The sequence below is a fragment of the Paralichthys olivaceus genome, chromosome 14 (assembly GCF_024713975.1).
Source record: "Paralichthys olivaceus isolate ysfri-2021 chromosome 14, ASM2471397v2, whole genome shotgun sequence".
Taxonomy (NCBI): domain Eukaryota; kingdom Metazoa; phylum Chordata; class Actinopteri; order Pleuronectiformes; family Paralichthyidae; genus Paralichthys; species Paralichthys olivaceus.
Window position 1 is genome coordinate 4,566,994 of NC_091106.1, and position 17,171 is coordinate 4,584,164.

Sequence of the window (17,171 nt, forward strand, 5' to 3'; positions counted from 1 at the left end):
CTTTATAAATGAAGATACTATTATAAGGATATTATTCATTATCTATTCAGATGAATTATTGAGATATTATTTTTATCAGTTACTGTAAAATATACTTATCATGTAATGTAGAAGTAATAAAACACTGCAGGTCTCAGTGAACTATTGAGGTTTAGGTTACATTTGGTGCGTCTGCCTGTGTGAAGAGTTGGGCAGACTGGAGGTGTGACGGCCCTGTGTGGACGACTCCATCACATAGGGAACACATGGAGCACAGATCTGGGTAAAACGTGAGGACAGTGAGATCACTCTTTGTTTCTTTCTCTTCAAAAATCAAAACCTCCCTCAACGTCTTCACTGCACCACACGTTATATTGTCCTTAGTGTCCCTCCGTGCGTAAAATGGTTCGCTCCACCTGCCACCCTGTCACCTGCGCTATATAAGCTCCTGCAAAGCTCTTTACGCACATCAGCTTTATCTCCGACTCTCTGCAGCCATGAACTACGGGGACCGCTACACCTCCTCATCCTACCGGAGGATCTTCGGGGACTCTTCCCGATTCCCCGCCTCTCCGTCCCGCACCGGGAGCGCGTCCTCTCGATTCCCCCCGGGACTCAGGTCCATGGCGGCGTCCCGCAGCCACGCGTCCTCGCTCAGTCTGTACCGGAGGGGGGGACGGTCCTCCTCTTTCTCTCCGGTGCCCACCGACTCCCTGGACCTGACCCAGACTTCTGTCGTCAACAACGAACTCAAAGTCATTCGAACCAACGAGAAGGAGCAGCTGCAGGTAGATTACATTGATTTAGTTAGAATAGTTTATAATAATGATGTGTCTTAAATGCAGTTTTTTTTATGAAAGCCTTTATAATAATATTAATTAACTTTATTTATATAACACCTTTCAAAACACAATTAAAAATTAAAAATTCAAGGCAAACAATAAACTGCAAAAAATTATATAAATAAAGTGATTACAGTTTATAAATTAAAATTGTGTTGAACAGCGCATCATTATAATCATGTATGACAAATGACGTTGCAGTTGTGATGTCTCAGTCTTATAGTCATTTTATATTTCCCTATGTAGAGGACTACAAGTATTTTACCCCTCTCATTCTGAACTTAAGCCCTTCATCAATATGACTCCTTTAAATAATCATTTAGACACATTTGTCATAAAGAAAGAACCAACAATGTATTTACTCATAATAAGGTGACCCTATCTTTTCACCTCTTAATAAACTGTTACTTTCTGTGCCATAAAAAAGACACAAACCTGACAACAAACACACCCGTGTTGTATCTGCTCGACCTTTCACCTTGTCACATTGGATGGAGTTTCTCTTTTGTAGAGATTCAAGTTTCCATAATTCATAGACTTTGGAGCTTCTAAGAGTTCTCGTCCCCCCCCTCCCCCCGCCTGGTGTTTTAATTCAAAAGGAGAATGTGTGATTGTAAACAAGCATTTATCCTGTTGCACAGGGTCTGAACGATCGCTTCGCCATGTTCATCGATAAAGTGCGTCACCTGGAGCAGCAGAATAAAGTGCTGGAGACGGAGCTGGTGACCCTGCGGCAGAAGCAAGGCGAGCCGTCCCGCATCGCTCACCTCTACCAGCAGGAGATGAGGGACCTGCGGTCGCAGCTGGACGACCTGAGCAGGGAAAGGAACCATATTCTGATCGAGAGGAACAACATAGAGGACGAGCTCCAGGTAAAACCACTGGGCAGTGATGATGTACTGTATGATGCATGTGAGGAATCATCATCTTCATCATCTCATTTCTCGAATCAGACGGAGCTGTGGAGTTGAGTGGATACTTGTCCATTAACTCACCTCTCTCTCATTTCACTATCAGAAACTCAACGTGAAGTTTGATGAGGAGGTGAGCGCACGGGAGGAAGCAGAGCAGACCTTGAAGTCTTTCAGGAAGGACGTGGATGACGCTGCAGTCATTCGCTTGGACCTGGAACGCCGGGTGGAGTCGCTGACGGATGAAATCTCCTTCCTGAAGAAGGTGCACGACGAGGAGATCCAGGAGCTGAGCAGCTTGATGGAGTCGCAGCAGGTCTCCGTGGAGCTGGAGCTCGCCAAACCGGACCTCACCTCGGCTCTGAAGGAGATCCGCAACCAGTACGAGTCCATCGCCTCCAGGAACCTGCACTCGGCCGAGGAGTGGTACAAGAGCAAGTTTGCCAGCCTCAACGAGCAGGCGACCAGGAGCAACGAGGCCATGAGGGCGAGCAGGGAGGAGATCAACGAGTTCAGGAGGCAGCTGCAGTCCAAGACCATCGAGATCGAGACGCTGAGGGGCACCAACGAGTCTCTGGAGAGGCAGATAGCAGAGATGGAGGATGGACACAACGCTGAAGTCTCAGCCATGCAGGCAAGCAATTACAACCATTCAAAACTACAGCGACCCTACAGCAGGGGTCCCCAACCTTTTTGAAACTGAGAGCTACTTCATGGGTACTGAGTCATAGGAAGGGCTACCAGTTTGATCCACTCTTCTGAAATAACACATTTGCTCAGTTTGCCTTTAGTTATGTATTATTATTAATGATAAATGATACTCATCTGTGTGAAGACACTGATCACGTTCATGATTTCTCACAATAATTATCAACAATGACTTAACAAGGTGGGAAACAGATAATATCAATATTCAACTCTTTATTTCTATTAATCTCAACATTTTCAGATGATCACTTCTACAACATTTCATAATAAAAACATCTTCACTAGCCACTGACAAACCTTTTAACAAATCATAGTCAATAGTCAACTTCAATATGAGAAGGGGGGTGGAAGAAAGCCATTCGCTCTTAGTCACCTGCTTCCACGCTGCATGGAGGTCAGTTCTGTCTGTAGAGTAAGAGGATTGGAAACGGGCAGATCTCATGGTCCTGAGTTATGTCACAGCTTGAGTAAAGCTGTTTGCTAACTGCACACAGCAGGCGGTCCCAAACTTTACAATGTCAAGTCTAAGTAGGAGCAAGGGAATCAACATACTGGCCATGTTATCATTAAAACAATCAATCGTACTCCCTGTGATTGCAGTTCTTCTGCTGACCTCCTAGATAGCAGAGGTTTGGGCCACTAATGAAATTGCAATAAAGGCTGTTTGTTGAAGAGTTGACGGATCAAAATGCTGAAGGAGAAACTGTGAAATCAAAGATATTTGAGTGTAATCCTGCTATAATCACCACTCAGTCACATGGACAAGTAGTTTAATAACTGCTTGTTGGTAGATGGTTTGATGAATTCCTCTTAATCTCAGTATGATAAGGTTGATCCCACTCTCTTGTCTGTATGATAAATAAATATGAAGCTACAGACAGGAGCTCTGCTACACATAAAGACTAGAAAAAATGTACATATATACATATATATATATATATATATATATATATATATATATATATATATATTTATTTATTTATTAACAAGCATATTGTTACCTACTCATTACTGGGTTTTTATTACTAGTTATAATTAAATATTACAAATTTATTATTAGTAAGTATGTGATTACTCACTTATTACTGAGCTATATTACTGCTTATTACTTACTTATCATTCACATTTATTATTGATCATTACTTATTACTGAGCTTTAGAGTTAACAGTAGACAGATTGTTTTGCCTTGAACAGAGCCAGGCTAACGCTTCCTCCTTTTCCATCTATATGCTAAACTAAGCTAACTGGCTGCAGCTAGATAGGAAAGAGAATGAACAAAACGCAGAGTTTAATTAGTGAGCAAATTACTAATCAGTATAGATTATATAATGTGTCAGCATTAGCTCTGATATTTCAATAAAAAAAAGAAATTAAAATGTTTTAATATGAACTATTCCTTTAACTGCAAATAGCAGAAACAGCTAATTCACAGATAAACTGTCAGCAGTGAGGCATCCTACTAAAAGATATAATAAAATATATTAAGGAAATAATAATGGGGAATTTGAATTTAAAAAATCCTGTCTGTAATATGAACCTGCCTCAAATAAAGTTATGACTCTCACCTCAGTGATGGACAACTCAGAGTCAGAGATCAACTCATTCAAGTTCAAGGTCTGAAGAAGCCACGAAACAGTTCTTAGTCAATCGTGTCTATCAGATTAACCTTTGACCTGCTAATCGGATAAAGGAAGGCCATCTGCTTTCACTGGCTCTTTAGAGACGCTAAAGCTCCAAAAGGTTTCTTTATTCCCCTTGAGGAAATTATGCCACAGGAAAATCAGTGCCATGGTATAGATTAGGAACCCGTCAAGTATATTCATTGAGAAATCTATGAAGAACTCGGCTGATAATGTCCTTGCTTTTCCTTTGTAACAGGACACTATTGGTCATCTGGACACTGAGCTGAGGAACCTGAAGGGTGAGATGGCCCAGCACCTGAGGGAGTACCAGGACCTTCTCAATGTCAAGATGGCCCTGGACATAGAGATCGCTGCCTACAGGTGCTGAGAGGATAAAAAGGACAAACCCAACAAAAGATGTCTCTCTCCTGACTAGTGGACGCCATTAAAAAAACGAATCTTGAAGCATTTGTGGGATGCGTCATGCCTGCGTGTCCACTCTGACATTTTGTTTCTCTCTGTCCCACAAGGAAACTGCTGGAGGGGGAGGAGACTCACTTTAACTCAGGGGTGTCTTTCGGTGCTGCCAGCTTCAACTATCAGCCTCGAGCCTCCGCCGGCTCCTCCAAGAGCAGCCAGAGGGAGAAAGAAGGAGGTAGGAAGGAAGGTTTCAAGGAGATCAGCGAGGACAAAGATGAAGCAGACATCAACTCCAACAACTGAGAGCACACACACACACACACAGAGACAGGGAAATCTGGAAAGTGTGAAGACTTATACGTTTAGACAAACATTTAGACAAATGTTGTGGAATTAGAGGTGAAATTCAGTATTTTGTGTGATAGTTGACATCTTTCCTGGGTCACAGGTCTCAGTACTCAGATCTTTAGACTCTAAAACTATCAAACTTTTTTTAAATAAACTTTGTTTCTTGTTATTAAGTTGTGAAGTCCTTCTACTCCACATTAAACAAAATAATCAAACCTGGAAAACATTTTGACGTTATCTGCTGTACACGTTCCAAATGTTGAATGAATTTGCATTTGCTGCTATGTTGTATTGCACTGAAACCTGTGTCAGGTAAGAAAAGTACCCAGTGTTTCTCAAGAGAAAGACACTAAATGTTGGTGTATGCTGTCAGAGTTTAAAGAATTGACACTATCTGCTGTCTTTTTCTTTGCACTGATGTGTTGTGTTACAAAGTGTAGAAGTCTCCCCTGCTCTGAACATAAAACACAGAGCTGTTTGGTGGCAAAGGATATGGTGAAAGAAATAAATTGTTCAGTATCAGTATTGTTTTTAGTTGAACTGAATGAATAAAATAATATGGCTAACAAACTGCTTTCCTTGCTTTTATATCCACATCAACACATTCATAGACGTTCATTCAAGGCTGCCTCCAGTTCGATGTTTATGTCCATTAGTGGAAGAACAATCTGCAGAATTCATTCAAACAGCAAGATATTCAGCAACTACATCAAAAATGCAGGGAGGCTGTAACAGATTTTAAGAGCTCAACCAGTGAGGGAGGAATCCCTGTCCAATGTGTCCTGATAAGAAGTTATTTAGCATGAATGCAGTAAACACTATGTATTAATAATGAACATTTTAAATTTATGTTATGATTTAAACTTCAGTCCTCATAAATTTGAATTCTCTTCCCATTAAAGTTTCTAACTCACTGCTGCAAAACAGCAACATGGATGAATGAGGAAAGTCTTTCTTAGTTGTGCAGTCATTTATTCATTCAAACTGACAAAACCAAGTAAGAATTTTTTTTTTTATCAAATCTTATCAAAGACATCTGCATACAAACACCCGTTAAATAAATGCTTTAGTGCTCAGATGAGCTGGACTGAAAGCTGGCTTCATCGTGTCTTCATCGTTGCATTCATTTACATCAGTTGACAGTTCATATAAAAGTTAACAGCTCTTAAATTAAACGCGTAAATCAAAATAAATCGAAATGCCAGCCGGAAAAGACGACATGTAGATCGGAGCTCTTGAATATCTAAATAAACACACAATCACAAACCTTTGGTAGTGGTCTGTCTTTTTTTTTTTTTTTCAAGCCCTTTCAATCAGTAGTACCTGAAATCACAGTCAACTCAGTCATTAAATACAAAAGTGAGAAATGGGTCCCTGGTTTTAGAAGAAAAGAGGCCACCTGCACTGATGCAGCTTGTATCAGCCTCATAGGCACTGTCTGAGTTTCAGTTTCTATTCACAGAAGTTTGTCTACAGCAGAAGTCACGCTCTGCACAGTGGAAGCACACTGAACACATTGGCAGTAGGAAGAGGAATTTCCACTCGTCGGGTTAGAGTTAGTCATTTTTACATTTTGGCTCTTAAGTAAGTACAAATGTATGTACCCGTCCTCCTGAGAGATGAACATTTGATGCTACAGTGAGAAATCTAAAAGAACAGTTGATATATTTTCATCCCAGAACATTCAATAAAGAAATGTTTAGAGATATTGGACCCTCACATCCAAGATGGCTGTGAAGCAGGTATAATGCAAAGGCAGACACTTCATTCCACATGATGACAAGAGTCAGATAAAAAGAATCTCATGGTCAGGAGTGGGTGGGCAGGATCAGGCCAAACTGCAGCACCAGCAGACCGTCCTGGAGCAAAATGGAAACACGAACAAAAGGATTACTCATCGGGGTCAGTCTCCATGACGCTCGAATGATCATCATTATTATACAAAGTGATTTGGTGCTTTGTGTGATTCTGGTTCTTACTTGCAGCGCTTCTTCGCCCACAGCGCTCTGCACGTCTTTGAGTGACTGGGAGGGATCTAGGAGGTGATCGCCGCAAACCACATCCACCTGCAGGAGAATCAGAGCCACTCATTTGAGCCCCGAGAGAACTGTGTGTGTGTGGAAGGAAAAACTATGTGCTTGATAACTTGGTTTGGATTTGACCAGAATTATTTAACCGACCAAAACACTGAACACACAGGAAATTCGTTGGAGACCTAGAACAAACTGGATGAAGATGATGGGGTAAACTCAAGCCTAGTTCGACTCCACAGAAAGTTCTGGAGGCTCTTGCTCCTGAGTTCAGTGCATGTCTGAAAACAGCTAAAGTTTGGGGACCAGACATATTTTCTACCTGTGTGAACTCAACAACTGCAAGACTTTTGATCACAAGACAGAAAGTCACGTAGTGTGAACTGCAAAACCTGAGAACTTCTTGTAGTGTGAACACGGTTTAAACTGCTGGTTACAGTGTTGAAATCTAAAGGTAGGAGTTGTGACCTCAGCTACAATGAACAGTGACCCACGGGTTGATCTTTGTCCGTCCTCTCCAGGTTTGTCCAGACAGGTGAGCCCTACAGTAGTGGAGCCAGGAAGTCAGTGAAAGCTGCTAATCCTCATCCACGTGTGTCTAAATACAAAATACACCCCCTCCTGAACTCTGCCTCTGTTGAAGTGATCACACATAGACATCTCTGTTTGTCTAAAGAAAGAAGGACGCTTCTGGACCTGACACTGATATGTTCCTCTGACAGCCTGCCCCCTGCTCTGACACAGACATGTGGTATCACTGCACTAACAGTTTGCTTGTAATCAGATTATGGTTGTCCTGAACGAGTGTCTGTCGTCCTTTAGATGTAGGCAGCCTGCTGAGGTTTGACCTGAGCAGGTGACTCCTCTATGTTGGGACAGTTAAATGATGTTGAAAAGTTTCTATCAGAGTTAATTTCCTTTACTTCGCTGCCAGCTTCAGACCAGGTGTAACCCTGGTCAGCAGGATCCCGCAGGAGGGTCAGCTTACACATGTCCGATGTGGATCTGTGGAACACTAATAACTCAGAGACCGTGCCACATGTTTCAATGAGGTTAAGACAAGGCTGAGTGTTGCTATAATTTTGTGACACACAAGCATGATCGCTTTATGTCTCGGACATTTTGACTTATCCTGCCTTAATCAGGATGGTGTATAATTAAGTCACTCAATTTAAAGGGAACTACTGGCAGAATTGTATGAATTGTAGTTTTCTTTACCCCAGAAAAGGCCCTTTATATTTAAATACTTTATATTTACATCGAGGGGACCCTCTCTACACATCTATTCCATTCTACTAAAATCAGTAATGTATATACATCTACAGTGTGATTGGCAGGCTTCTATCTCCAGTCTACATCCTGTGAGTCAGATGATCATTAAGGTCACTGTACTTATGTAAATTAATAGTTTAATACCTTTGCTCTGATTTAAACTTGTTTTACCACAGAGGTCTTCAGAAATGTTGTAGCTTTGTTTTTGTCCATACATGAATTGTAATTTGACCTTATATTCACAAGTGTGTCCAAATCACATCAATGTAGACTTCTGTTAAGTACTAGAGACATGTAGAGGGCAGTAAAAGCAAACAGGATGCAGATCCATATTCTAGAGAGTCATAGCAAAGTGTAAAAAGTAAAAAATTGTAAAAACATATTCTTAATTTTTCTTGGAGTAACTGAGTTCAAAATGCAAAAATGGCTATTTGATAATTTAGAATTAAATGTACAACACAATAGCATGAAGGGAACACCTTTGAACATCTGAAGCCGCTGTGCTATTTTGAGTGTGCTCAATGTGCACACCGTCATTAAAGTGCAATGCCAACTGCCCTCTGCTGTCCTACTTCCAAGTTTGTCCAAATCGAGAATCAGGATCAACATTGCGGTCATGTCACTTTGTTGACCGATTAGCTGTAAGCCTGGCAGACTCACCAGGCAGGTTGGGCTAAGCTCCATCTTCCTCCTGATGAACAACTCCACGTGGCGGATAGTGGCCTCACCTGACACACGAACATAGCGCCTCTCCAGCGGCTGCACAGGAACAGGGTAGAATACACTGTATCAAAGTCTTTCAGAGGTGTCGTTCAATTCAAAAATATAGAATATTCAGGAGTCATAAGAAACTGTTGAGCCTTTGAAAGAATTGGCATCACCGGATATTTACAGACTTATTGAGTTCAAAAACCCAGCACACACAGAGTGTATGGCTGCTGGTCACAGTAGATTAAACCAAGAGGCCAGAAAATATTGTACAATTTGAATGACACAGTCCATGATGAATGATGCACTGTCTATCCAACAGAGTAGCTTACACTACAACCTTTTCCAGGTTGTCATCCACCTTGTCTGTATACGATCTGTTACAGTTCACTATAATAATAGCAGCTACGATAATAACAGTAAAAAATGATACAAGTTTTGAGGTTGTTACCTTATAGCCACTAATGCCCTCTTCAGCTCTGAGAAGAAAACAAGAGTAAATGTAAGTACACACAGTGTAAGAAAACAGCACCATCTGGTGAATTGTCTGAGCAACTGCATGGTAAATTCATTCACGTCTGCAAACTGGTCTTCTAAGTAGAAGAAACGGTCGCTAGGAGTAAAACTCAGGTCCCTTGGTCTGATTGACGTCTACAGGCCAAAAGCAAAGCACCAGACCTTAAAAATACAGTGATCCCCAAACTATAAAATGATTTCCACCTGCAACACACGGCAAATATACACACATTAAACTTCAGGGTTTTAGTTTCACTCTGATTGAAATGGTTCTGAGGTTCACAGATAACTTGTGACTATGTTTTATTTAATGGGACATAAAGTACACAACATGAGTAGCAGCAGGGCCTTTTAACAACATTCAAGTGGGTCAGAGCAGTAGATACACTCATGGCTGCTTTTTTATTATCAGCTCCACAGCCCTGATATTCTGTGTGTTTACTCATTTGCTTGGTGGTTTAGGTAAGAACCCATACAATTTTAGTGCAGATTCGAATCAGGGGGTGAGTCTAGGAATTTTTTTTAACTTTCATTTTCAACATTTTCTCAATTTGGTGTAGATTCCAAATACAAATCTGGACCTAATGAATTTAAATGTTTCATAAGGGGACTGCTGGGGCTTGGTGGAGGCCTGTGCTCTACTGAGTGCCATTCTAGTTAATGCAAACATTCATCTTCCTGGTGAGAGGAGGGAAATCTCATGAAATATTTAGCGCGTTCAAGTGTTCAAGCTCAGATCTTTTTAGGCTATGTTTGGTAAGATCTTTAAATTGAATATTAATGCACTGGATGAAAAGAAGCTAAGTAACTAGAGTTCTGTGTCATGGCTGGATTAAGAGCTGTCCGATGAGATCCTTACCCTACGAAGTCCAGCAGCAGAGAAACATCCAGCTCAGGGGGAATGGTGAACACAGACTGAGGAGTGTTATCTCTCCTCTGCCTCTTCACCACAACAGGACCTGGAGAGGTGATCATCACTGCAAACAAGAGACAAGAAAAACACAGAGGAGTCGCTTGAGTGTCCAACTCTGATGTTTTTGTTATGGTTGAGCCGAAAACCTATTTTCAGTTTAAGGATTCTCGGATTTAATGTCGAGGCAATATTATTAATATTGTGCCAAATAAAAAAAAAGCAGAGGTTATCTCAAGACACGTTTCACACAGAGCAGGTATAGACTGTACTGTTTATTCACAGACACCTCACATCTCCAGATGATCACATTTAAAGAAAGTGTATCTATGAGTGTGTAAACTGTGGTGCAGCTTGATGAGTTTAAGTGACTTTGGGCCTTGGCAGAGGCAAGAACTCTTTTGAGTGGCATTCTAGTTCAGATTTTCTTTTCTGTTCAGTTCATTCATTAATTCATTACAACTATAAATGATTACATTACTTTACAAGTTCAAAATCTTTCTGACCCCAAATTTGATATTTTCTTTCCTAAGAAGATTAATGAGGAACAATTATCAAAGGTTTTTCTATGTTTTTCATTTTCAATGTTGTGAAGACTACTCTGCGGTCACCGACCACCAGTGTTCATTCTCAGACAATGGAGTGATACTATGCAGCTTCCTATGAAGCTCTGTGACCAGCAGCTTGTGTTAAATAAAATGTAACCTGAAACGTTCAATGTGTTTTACCTGGTTTAGGCACCTCCAGCCCTCTCTCTTTGTAGAAGTTACACATCTGTTCGCGTTCATCTGGAGAGAGAAGAGAAAAGACATTAGGCACATCAGTTATATCAAATGCATCGAAATATATATATATAAATAAAATGTATACACAACAAAACAGTCACACCATGTGAAATATCACTAGAATGTCAAAGGATTCAAATTGCATTTGTGCAAAAAGTGTTTCGGTTTGTATATCTAAATACAGAATGAAGAGAAGACTCCCATTCTTAAGAACCTTGACCCCAAGATGAATTTCCCAACATGATAAAGATCCACTAACCACACAGAGTGAAAACTATTACCGACCAAGCAGGTAGCTGACTTTAATCCAATTAAAAAAACTTTGGAATATTTTCAAGTGGAATGTAAAGCAACAGAACTAATCTAGCAAAGAGCAACTGGAAACAATCATCTTTGACCAGCAGCAGAACCTTTCTACAGATTTGTGTCATAACCAGGAGGAACCAATTTGGACAATAAAATATAAAATAGCAAAAGAATTTCAAAAAGGAAATCTCATTAATGAGGACTTGACTTTGTTGCAGGTGGTTCCTATGAATAACGTGAAAAGAGAAATGTTTGACTAATGAAACTCTTATCAGATATCCATACAATCAGTTTGGGACAAAATTGTATTGAATGGACAGGACTTTTCATTCCTTGACATTTTAGTGACATTAACCGGTGGTGTACTGTGTTTTGTAATACACTCATGTACTTACACTCCTCCAGGTAGGGAATCATTTTGTAAACAATATCCTGCAGTTGTCTGTCAGGCCTGTGGAGGAAAAAAGCATTTGAGGCTGAATAGTCTGCTTCACTATATAAACACCTGAGTGGCAGCATATAAACAGTCTAAATATCGTAAATAGGACCCAGTTCAGGTGCAACACATGTAGAGACTATTTTGTTCCCTGTGCAACAAATGTAACTATTTAGCATTTATTCCTGACTTTTAGACGTTTCACATGACATTTCTGGGATAATGTTTATACTTTTTGTTTGTATCTATGCTGTTCTTTACACTTTGTGTTTGTGTGTCCTGGGAAACTGACTGTTCCCATCTGGGACAATAAAGTAAACTTGAACTTAAATTTCAGAATTCTCTGTGTAAAAAAACTTAAACATAAGCAAGAAAACTAATGTATTCCAGTTTCAACAATAAATTGTGTTTTTCCGCTCTCTGACTAACTTCAATTCGACTGTCAAAAACCCATCTGACAGCCACTTGCTTGATTTAACAGGTTTAACAGAGAACGTCAAAAGTCATCAAGCACCAAGAATGAGCACCTACCTGATGTTGTAAAGGGGTTGACTTTGATGGACCACAATGTTGCATGTGGGACACCTGCTGCTGTAGAAGAAGTGCTTCACGATGCAGCTTTTGCAATCTGAGAAAAAGTAAAACCGCACAATATAGAGCAGGAAGTCAGGTATGTGATGCAGTCAAACTGAAAAGGACTTTTGAGGCTGATATAAATATGAATACGTGAATAATCTTGTGAATATGTTAAAGCTTATATTCATATTTATAGCAATACATAAACATATCAGATAAAGATCCCTGAAAAGAATAGTGATCAAATCATACAATGAGCAAGACGTTTTTCAGTTAAAGATGACACAACTGTGTCAGTTGCTTCTATTGGACAAAAGTTCAGTCTTGGAGCCCATCGGCTGTTGTCTGGCTGTGAATTAGCCTCTAGGGGCAACGGTCAATATTTTGGGGCTTCAGCTGTAGACAGCAGATATCTGGGCCAAGACTCAACCTTCTGTTCACCATACACTGTTTACAGTCTGAGTTCCTTTTACACACGACAAAGGGCTGCTCACACGTGATTGGTCAAAGTAGAAACGGAAACCAGAAGGCTGTTTGCCCCAAACTGTTGCCCCTCACCTTCAGATTCCACATAATCAAATGTAAAATCTATTAATAGACATTAGACCAGGTTGAATTGGATTAAATCTTTGGTTCTGATAGTCAATTCTCTTGTTACTCAATGGCAAATATAAATATAAATATATATAGAAGTATCTGTAAAACGGTGATATTGGCCAACAATACATTGTTCCAACCAGTTTATCGGCTAGTGTCTTGAATACGGTGTTGTTTAACTCTGGTATATGTTGGACACCGTGTCAGGGGTTAAATGCATCCCAGGTTCAGACCCATATTTTACACCATTACACAAAATGTTCCATCTCCCTTACTAAAGGTTAGATTTCCAAAGAAGAAATTGAATCAATGCATATATGTTTTTATGCACGCAGTGTTGAAAGTGTTCAGACACCAGGATCTAGACGACACCTGTGTCGTAACTTACATGTGTGCAGACACTCTGTGATGGTGGTGGCGTCGATGAGGAAGCCGCAGCACAGGGCACAGCGGATGTATGGATAGAACTGGTTGAGGGGGAGCTTTGGCTGTTGAGACATGAACATTCACAGTGAAGAGACACAGCTTAGAGATATCCATGACGTGATTTAAGGGCTGGTTCAAAAAACTACATGAAAAGGAACAAAACTTTAGTGCTGGATTTAATACAAACAGTAACCAACATAAAGAGAGGGCCAGAGGAGAAATGACATTCATTGTGATTACCTCTCACATTGGTGTGGATGGAAATGAGCTGGCAGACAAATATTCAATAGATGCATCAAAGATAGGGAAATGAGCCGAAACTAAAGGCGTAACCAAGTCAGACACGGAAAAATTAATGGCAAGAGCTGTGGGACGAGGAAATCATGTCTGGTATGACTCCAGCATTCACAGGAAAGTAGAAGAAGTGAGAGGAAGCAACAGAAGGAGCAGGAGGAGGACATCACATCTGGAATGAGATGTTAGACTGTCCCAGATACCAGCAGGAGACACATTCACTTCAAGGCACAGAGGAACCAACAGGGATGAGAGGCTCAGCTGCTGCAGGACTTTATTCAGGGTTTTAGAAAGATCCGAAATTAGAAAAAGAATCCAGTTCGATTTAACAGCTGCTCTGGTGTTCACTGTTTCCCAGAAGGTGGCAGAAACGCACCTGTTGCTACCACCATTAAAGAACAGGAGGACTTTGAGTGTGTGATTCAGTGCAGGCGTCAGCTCAGTGAGCAGCACAGGACACGTGGTAACATCGACTATGAGTGAGGCAGAAGAAAAGTAAGTCCAGCATGAAACGTACCTCGGTCTCTGAATCGCTGTCTGACACGTGCGTTGACCCTTCATGACTCCTGAGACCACACGGAGGCGATGACATTCCCAACAACCAGCTTCCTTTAGCCTCCAGCTGCAGGGACAAGACGCACAGTGATTCTCCACACGTCGGACAGATGTTATCAGTGTGTGACCTGCGGGGAGTTAGCAACGCTTAGCCACCGGCTGCGGTTAGCTCGCTGCGTTAAAACGTTCCCGTATGGAGCTAGCGTTAAAGTTGCGCTGACTCAGGTGAAAGCCTGTTGATCCGCTCCCGTCATCTTGAATCTGTGTGAAGTCACTTCCTACTTTGATCTACTTTGTTGTCGTCACTCACGTTAGCCACCGTTTCCCTCTCGTGTCCCTCGAGCGGCAACAACAATGGCACTTCCGCTTTGGAACCGTCAGAATAAAAGCGACTGTGAGGAGAAAACGCGTGGGAAAAACTAATGAGATGGATGTTAAAATACACCCGTAGTGTGTGTTCACGCTTTAGTTTGATTCGTGTTCAGTGCAAAGTCCTGGCCTAAGAAAAATACAAATGTGTAATAGCGTAGGACAGAAGGAATTATGTTTGTATGCTATGAGGACAAAAATCGGTGAATCAAAGAATGTGGAGACACACCGGGGATAAGATCTGCAGCATTATATCTAAGAAAATACAGTGTCTCAGTAATTCCACACACACAGTTGACAATGGCCATTTATTTTGAAGACACAATGACGTATTTTCCGGGAAAACCAACTACTAGATAAGAAGGTTCTACTTTGATTTCACCAGCAGGGGGAGCTGTAAACATATAAATGCAGCCAGGGCAAAGAGTCCCTTGTTTATTTATGGAGGAGCAGAAGTCATCCCTTTGTTTCTCTTGAATTTATTACTTTGTGTTTCAAACCCATTTATTTTTATCCATTCTATTGGTTTGTATTTGTGTCATTAGTTAAAGCTTTGGATTGTTATTTGCAGTAAACAACCCCTGAAAAATGGATTAAGATGGCTGAAATGGATAAGGTATAATTTCACAACTGCACAACATAGCATAGCATAACAATCTGGATAAAATATATTCTCATTACAGGGCTGAGGAAGGACTAATCATATTTGAACCACAATTGACAGATCAATGTGTTAAAAACATGCTTCACACGAGGACACAATCTATTCCCACTGTGTTACTGTCTCTAAAGGGCTCTGTGAAGCAGCTTGGGCAGAGGTTCAGATAAAAAAGCACCAATAAAAAGAGCTCTATTGAATGAAACTTTTTACAGTGTCAGAGCAGCACCGATCTTCCATCAGGACACATTCAATTCAATTTTATTTGTATAGCACCAAATCATAGCCCACATTATTTCAAGGCACTTCACATTGAAGGTCAAGACCTTAAACATTACAGAGAAACCCAACAGTTCTCACAATGAGCAGCACTTTGGCAACTTTAGAGAAAAAACTCCTTCAATAACTGGAAGAAACCTTTAGAACCAGACTCAATGTGGGCGGCCATCTGCCTTGACCGGTTGGGGTGAGTAGAGAAAAATGGAGAGGAGAAGAAAGGTGGGTGGAAAAGAGGGGAGAGAAGAGAGAGACAGATGGGGAGTGGGAGAGAGGGGGGAGAGAGAGAGGAGAGAGAGACCAGGAACAGTTGTGTAACCATCATGTTTCAACTCTGACTAGTTGTTATAATGAAAACAATAAGAGTGATGGTTTTTAAAAAATAATAATATTAATAGCTGTTTTTGTCTGAATCCTGCAGCTCTGAGAGATACCTGCAGAGAGAGAGAGAGAGAGAAAGAGAAAGAGAAAGAGAAAGAGAGAAATGACATGTACTCCTTATTTATATTATATTATACAGGACAGAATCTCAAGCATTACAGTGTTTTTAGTACTGCAGCAGATAAACGTGTAAGAGGGTAAGTGGGTTTATTTTAATTTTCCCTGTTTTCAGAAAGAAGAATTAATTAACAACACATTTAGTGACGTGATATCTATGAGTGTCTGGAATTTGGTGCAGCTTGACTGAAGGTAAGGTATGCGCTCTACTGAATGACCTTCTATTCGATAAAGGCAGATAAAACAGCTGATAACTTGTGCTGGTCTTTCTGTGTATGAGAATAGAAACTTGTTTGGTGTCTCTAAGATTTAATAGACTCAAATGTAAGTTTCATGGCAGGAAAACTCAATAAAGCATGATGTATATTATGTTTTATATGTGGGAGGTTATAACCTGTAATTTTGCTGCTTAACAAAATGCCAGATTGTTGTTAATGCTGTCAACTGTCCATCATAAGTCTGTTTATCTCCTAAAAATCCTGCATTTTTGTTAAATCAATGAGTTTATGTGCTGAACACCATCTGCTCGCTAATATCTGGGGCTTCTCGCGGGCAAATATTTACTTTTGAGAGATTTTCTTTGTGAAGAGCTGTGGACTACTTTCTATTTGCCAAAGGATGTGTCTCTGGGGACATACACTTGAACTTGTCACACTGTGCTGTCAGCTTTTCAACTTTCAGTTTCTCTGAAAGTCATGCAACTTGTCCCTGTCAATAATGTAGCATTGAAAAATGCAATCATTGCGCTCTTGTGCAAAAATCCTGTTGTCATGACCCAAGTGGAAATTTCCAGACGTCATCTCATTGTGTGTAATAGTTTTACCTGTATAATCACTTCGTGCTTGTTCTGGAGACATTGTTCTCAAAGATGACATAACTTGATTTAAACTGTTTGCTTCTGGTTTTTCCCAGAACGTGTACTAAAAATATCTTCTGAGATTGTTTACGTAGATTGCATCTCAGGAAGAACATTTGGGGCGTAGACTGTTCACAGTTGACCTTCTGATTCAGCAGGGCATCTACGTACCTGACTGCTGCTGGCAAGTTTACAGGCCGTGAGGTGGATTGAGCTCATGAAACCTCAAAGATCTCGAGGTCTCCTTTTTCTTCTTTTGAGAAAATCTATTT

At 40.6% G+C, this 17,171-nt stretch overlaps 2 protein-coding genes across 2 annotated transcripts; one reads left to right on the top strand and one right to left on the bottom strand.

Annotated features, from left to right (window-relative positions):
• The first annotated feature begins 435 nt into the window (after positions 1-435).
• Positions 436-5,401, top strand: LOC109630485 (alpha-internexin-like). The gene is made up of 5 exons (XM_069538930.1): positions 436-767; positions 1,463-1,693; positions 1,839-2,366; positions 4,320-4,444; positions 4,594-5,401. The coding sequence occupies exons 1-5, from the start codon at positions 477-479 to the stop codon at positions 4,784-4,786; spliced, it is 1,368 nt and encodes a 455-aa protein (XP_069395031.1). The 5' UTR covers positions 436-476; the 3' UTR covers positions 4,787-5,401.
• Positions 5,402-5,782: 381 nt separating this feature from the next.
• On the bottom strand, positions 5,783-14,682 carry pcgf6 (polycomb group ring finger 6). The gene is made up of 11 exons (XM_020094623.2): positions 14,553-14,682; positions 14,205-14,309; positions 13,356-13,455; positions 12,326-12,422; positions 11,754-11,809; positions 10,996-11,055; positions 10,217-10,334; positions 9,293-9,320; positions 8,794-8,892; positions 6,811-6,897; positions 5,783-6,690 (listed from the first exon to the last, which is right to left on the bottom strand). The coding sequence occupies exons 2-11, from the start codon at positions 14,277-14,279 to the stop codon at positions 6,640-6,642; spliced, it is 771 nt and encodes a 256-aa protein (XP_019950182.2). The 5' UTR covers positions 14,280-14,309; positions 14,553-14,682; the 3' UTR covers positions 5,783-6,639.
• Between the last annotated feature and the right edge of the window lie 2,489 nt (positions 14,683-17,171).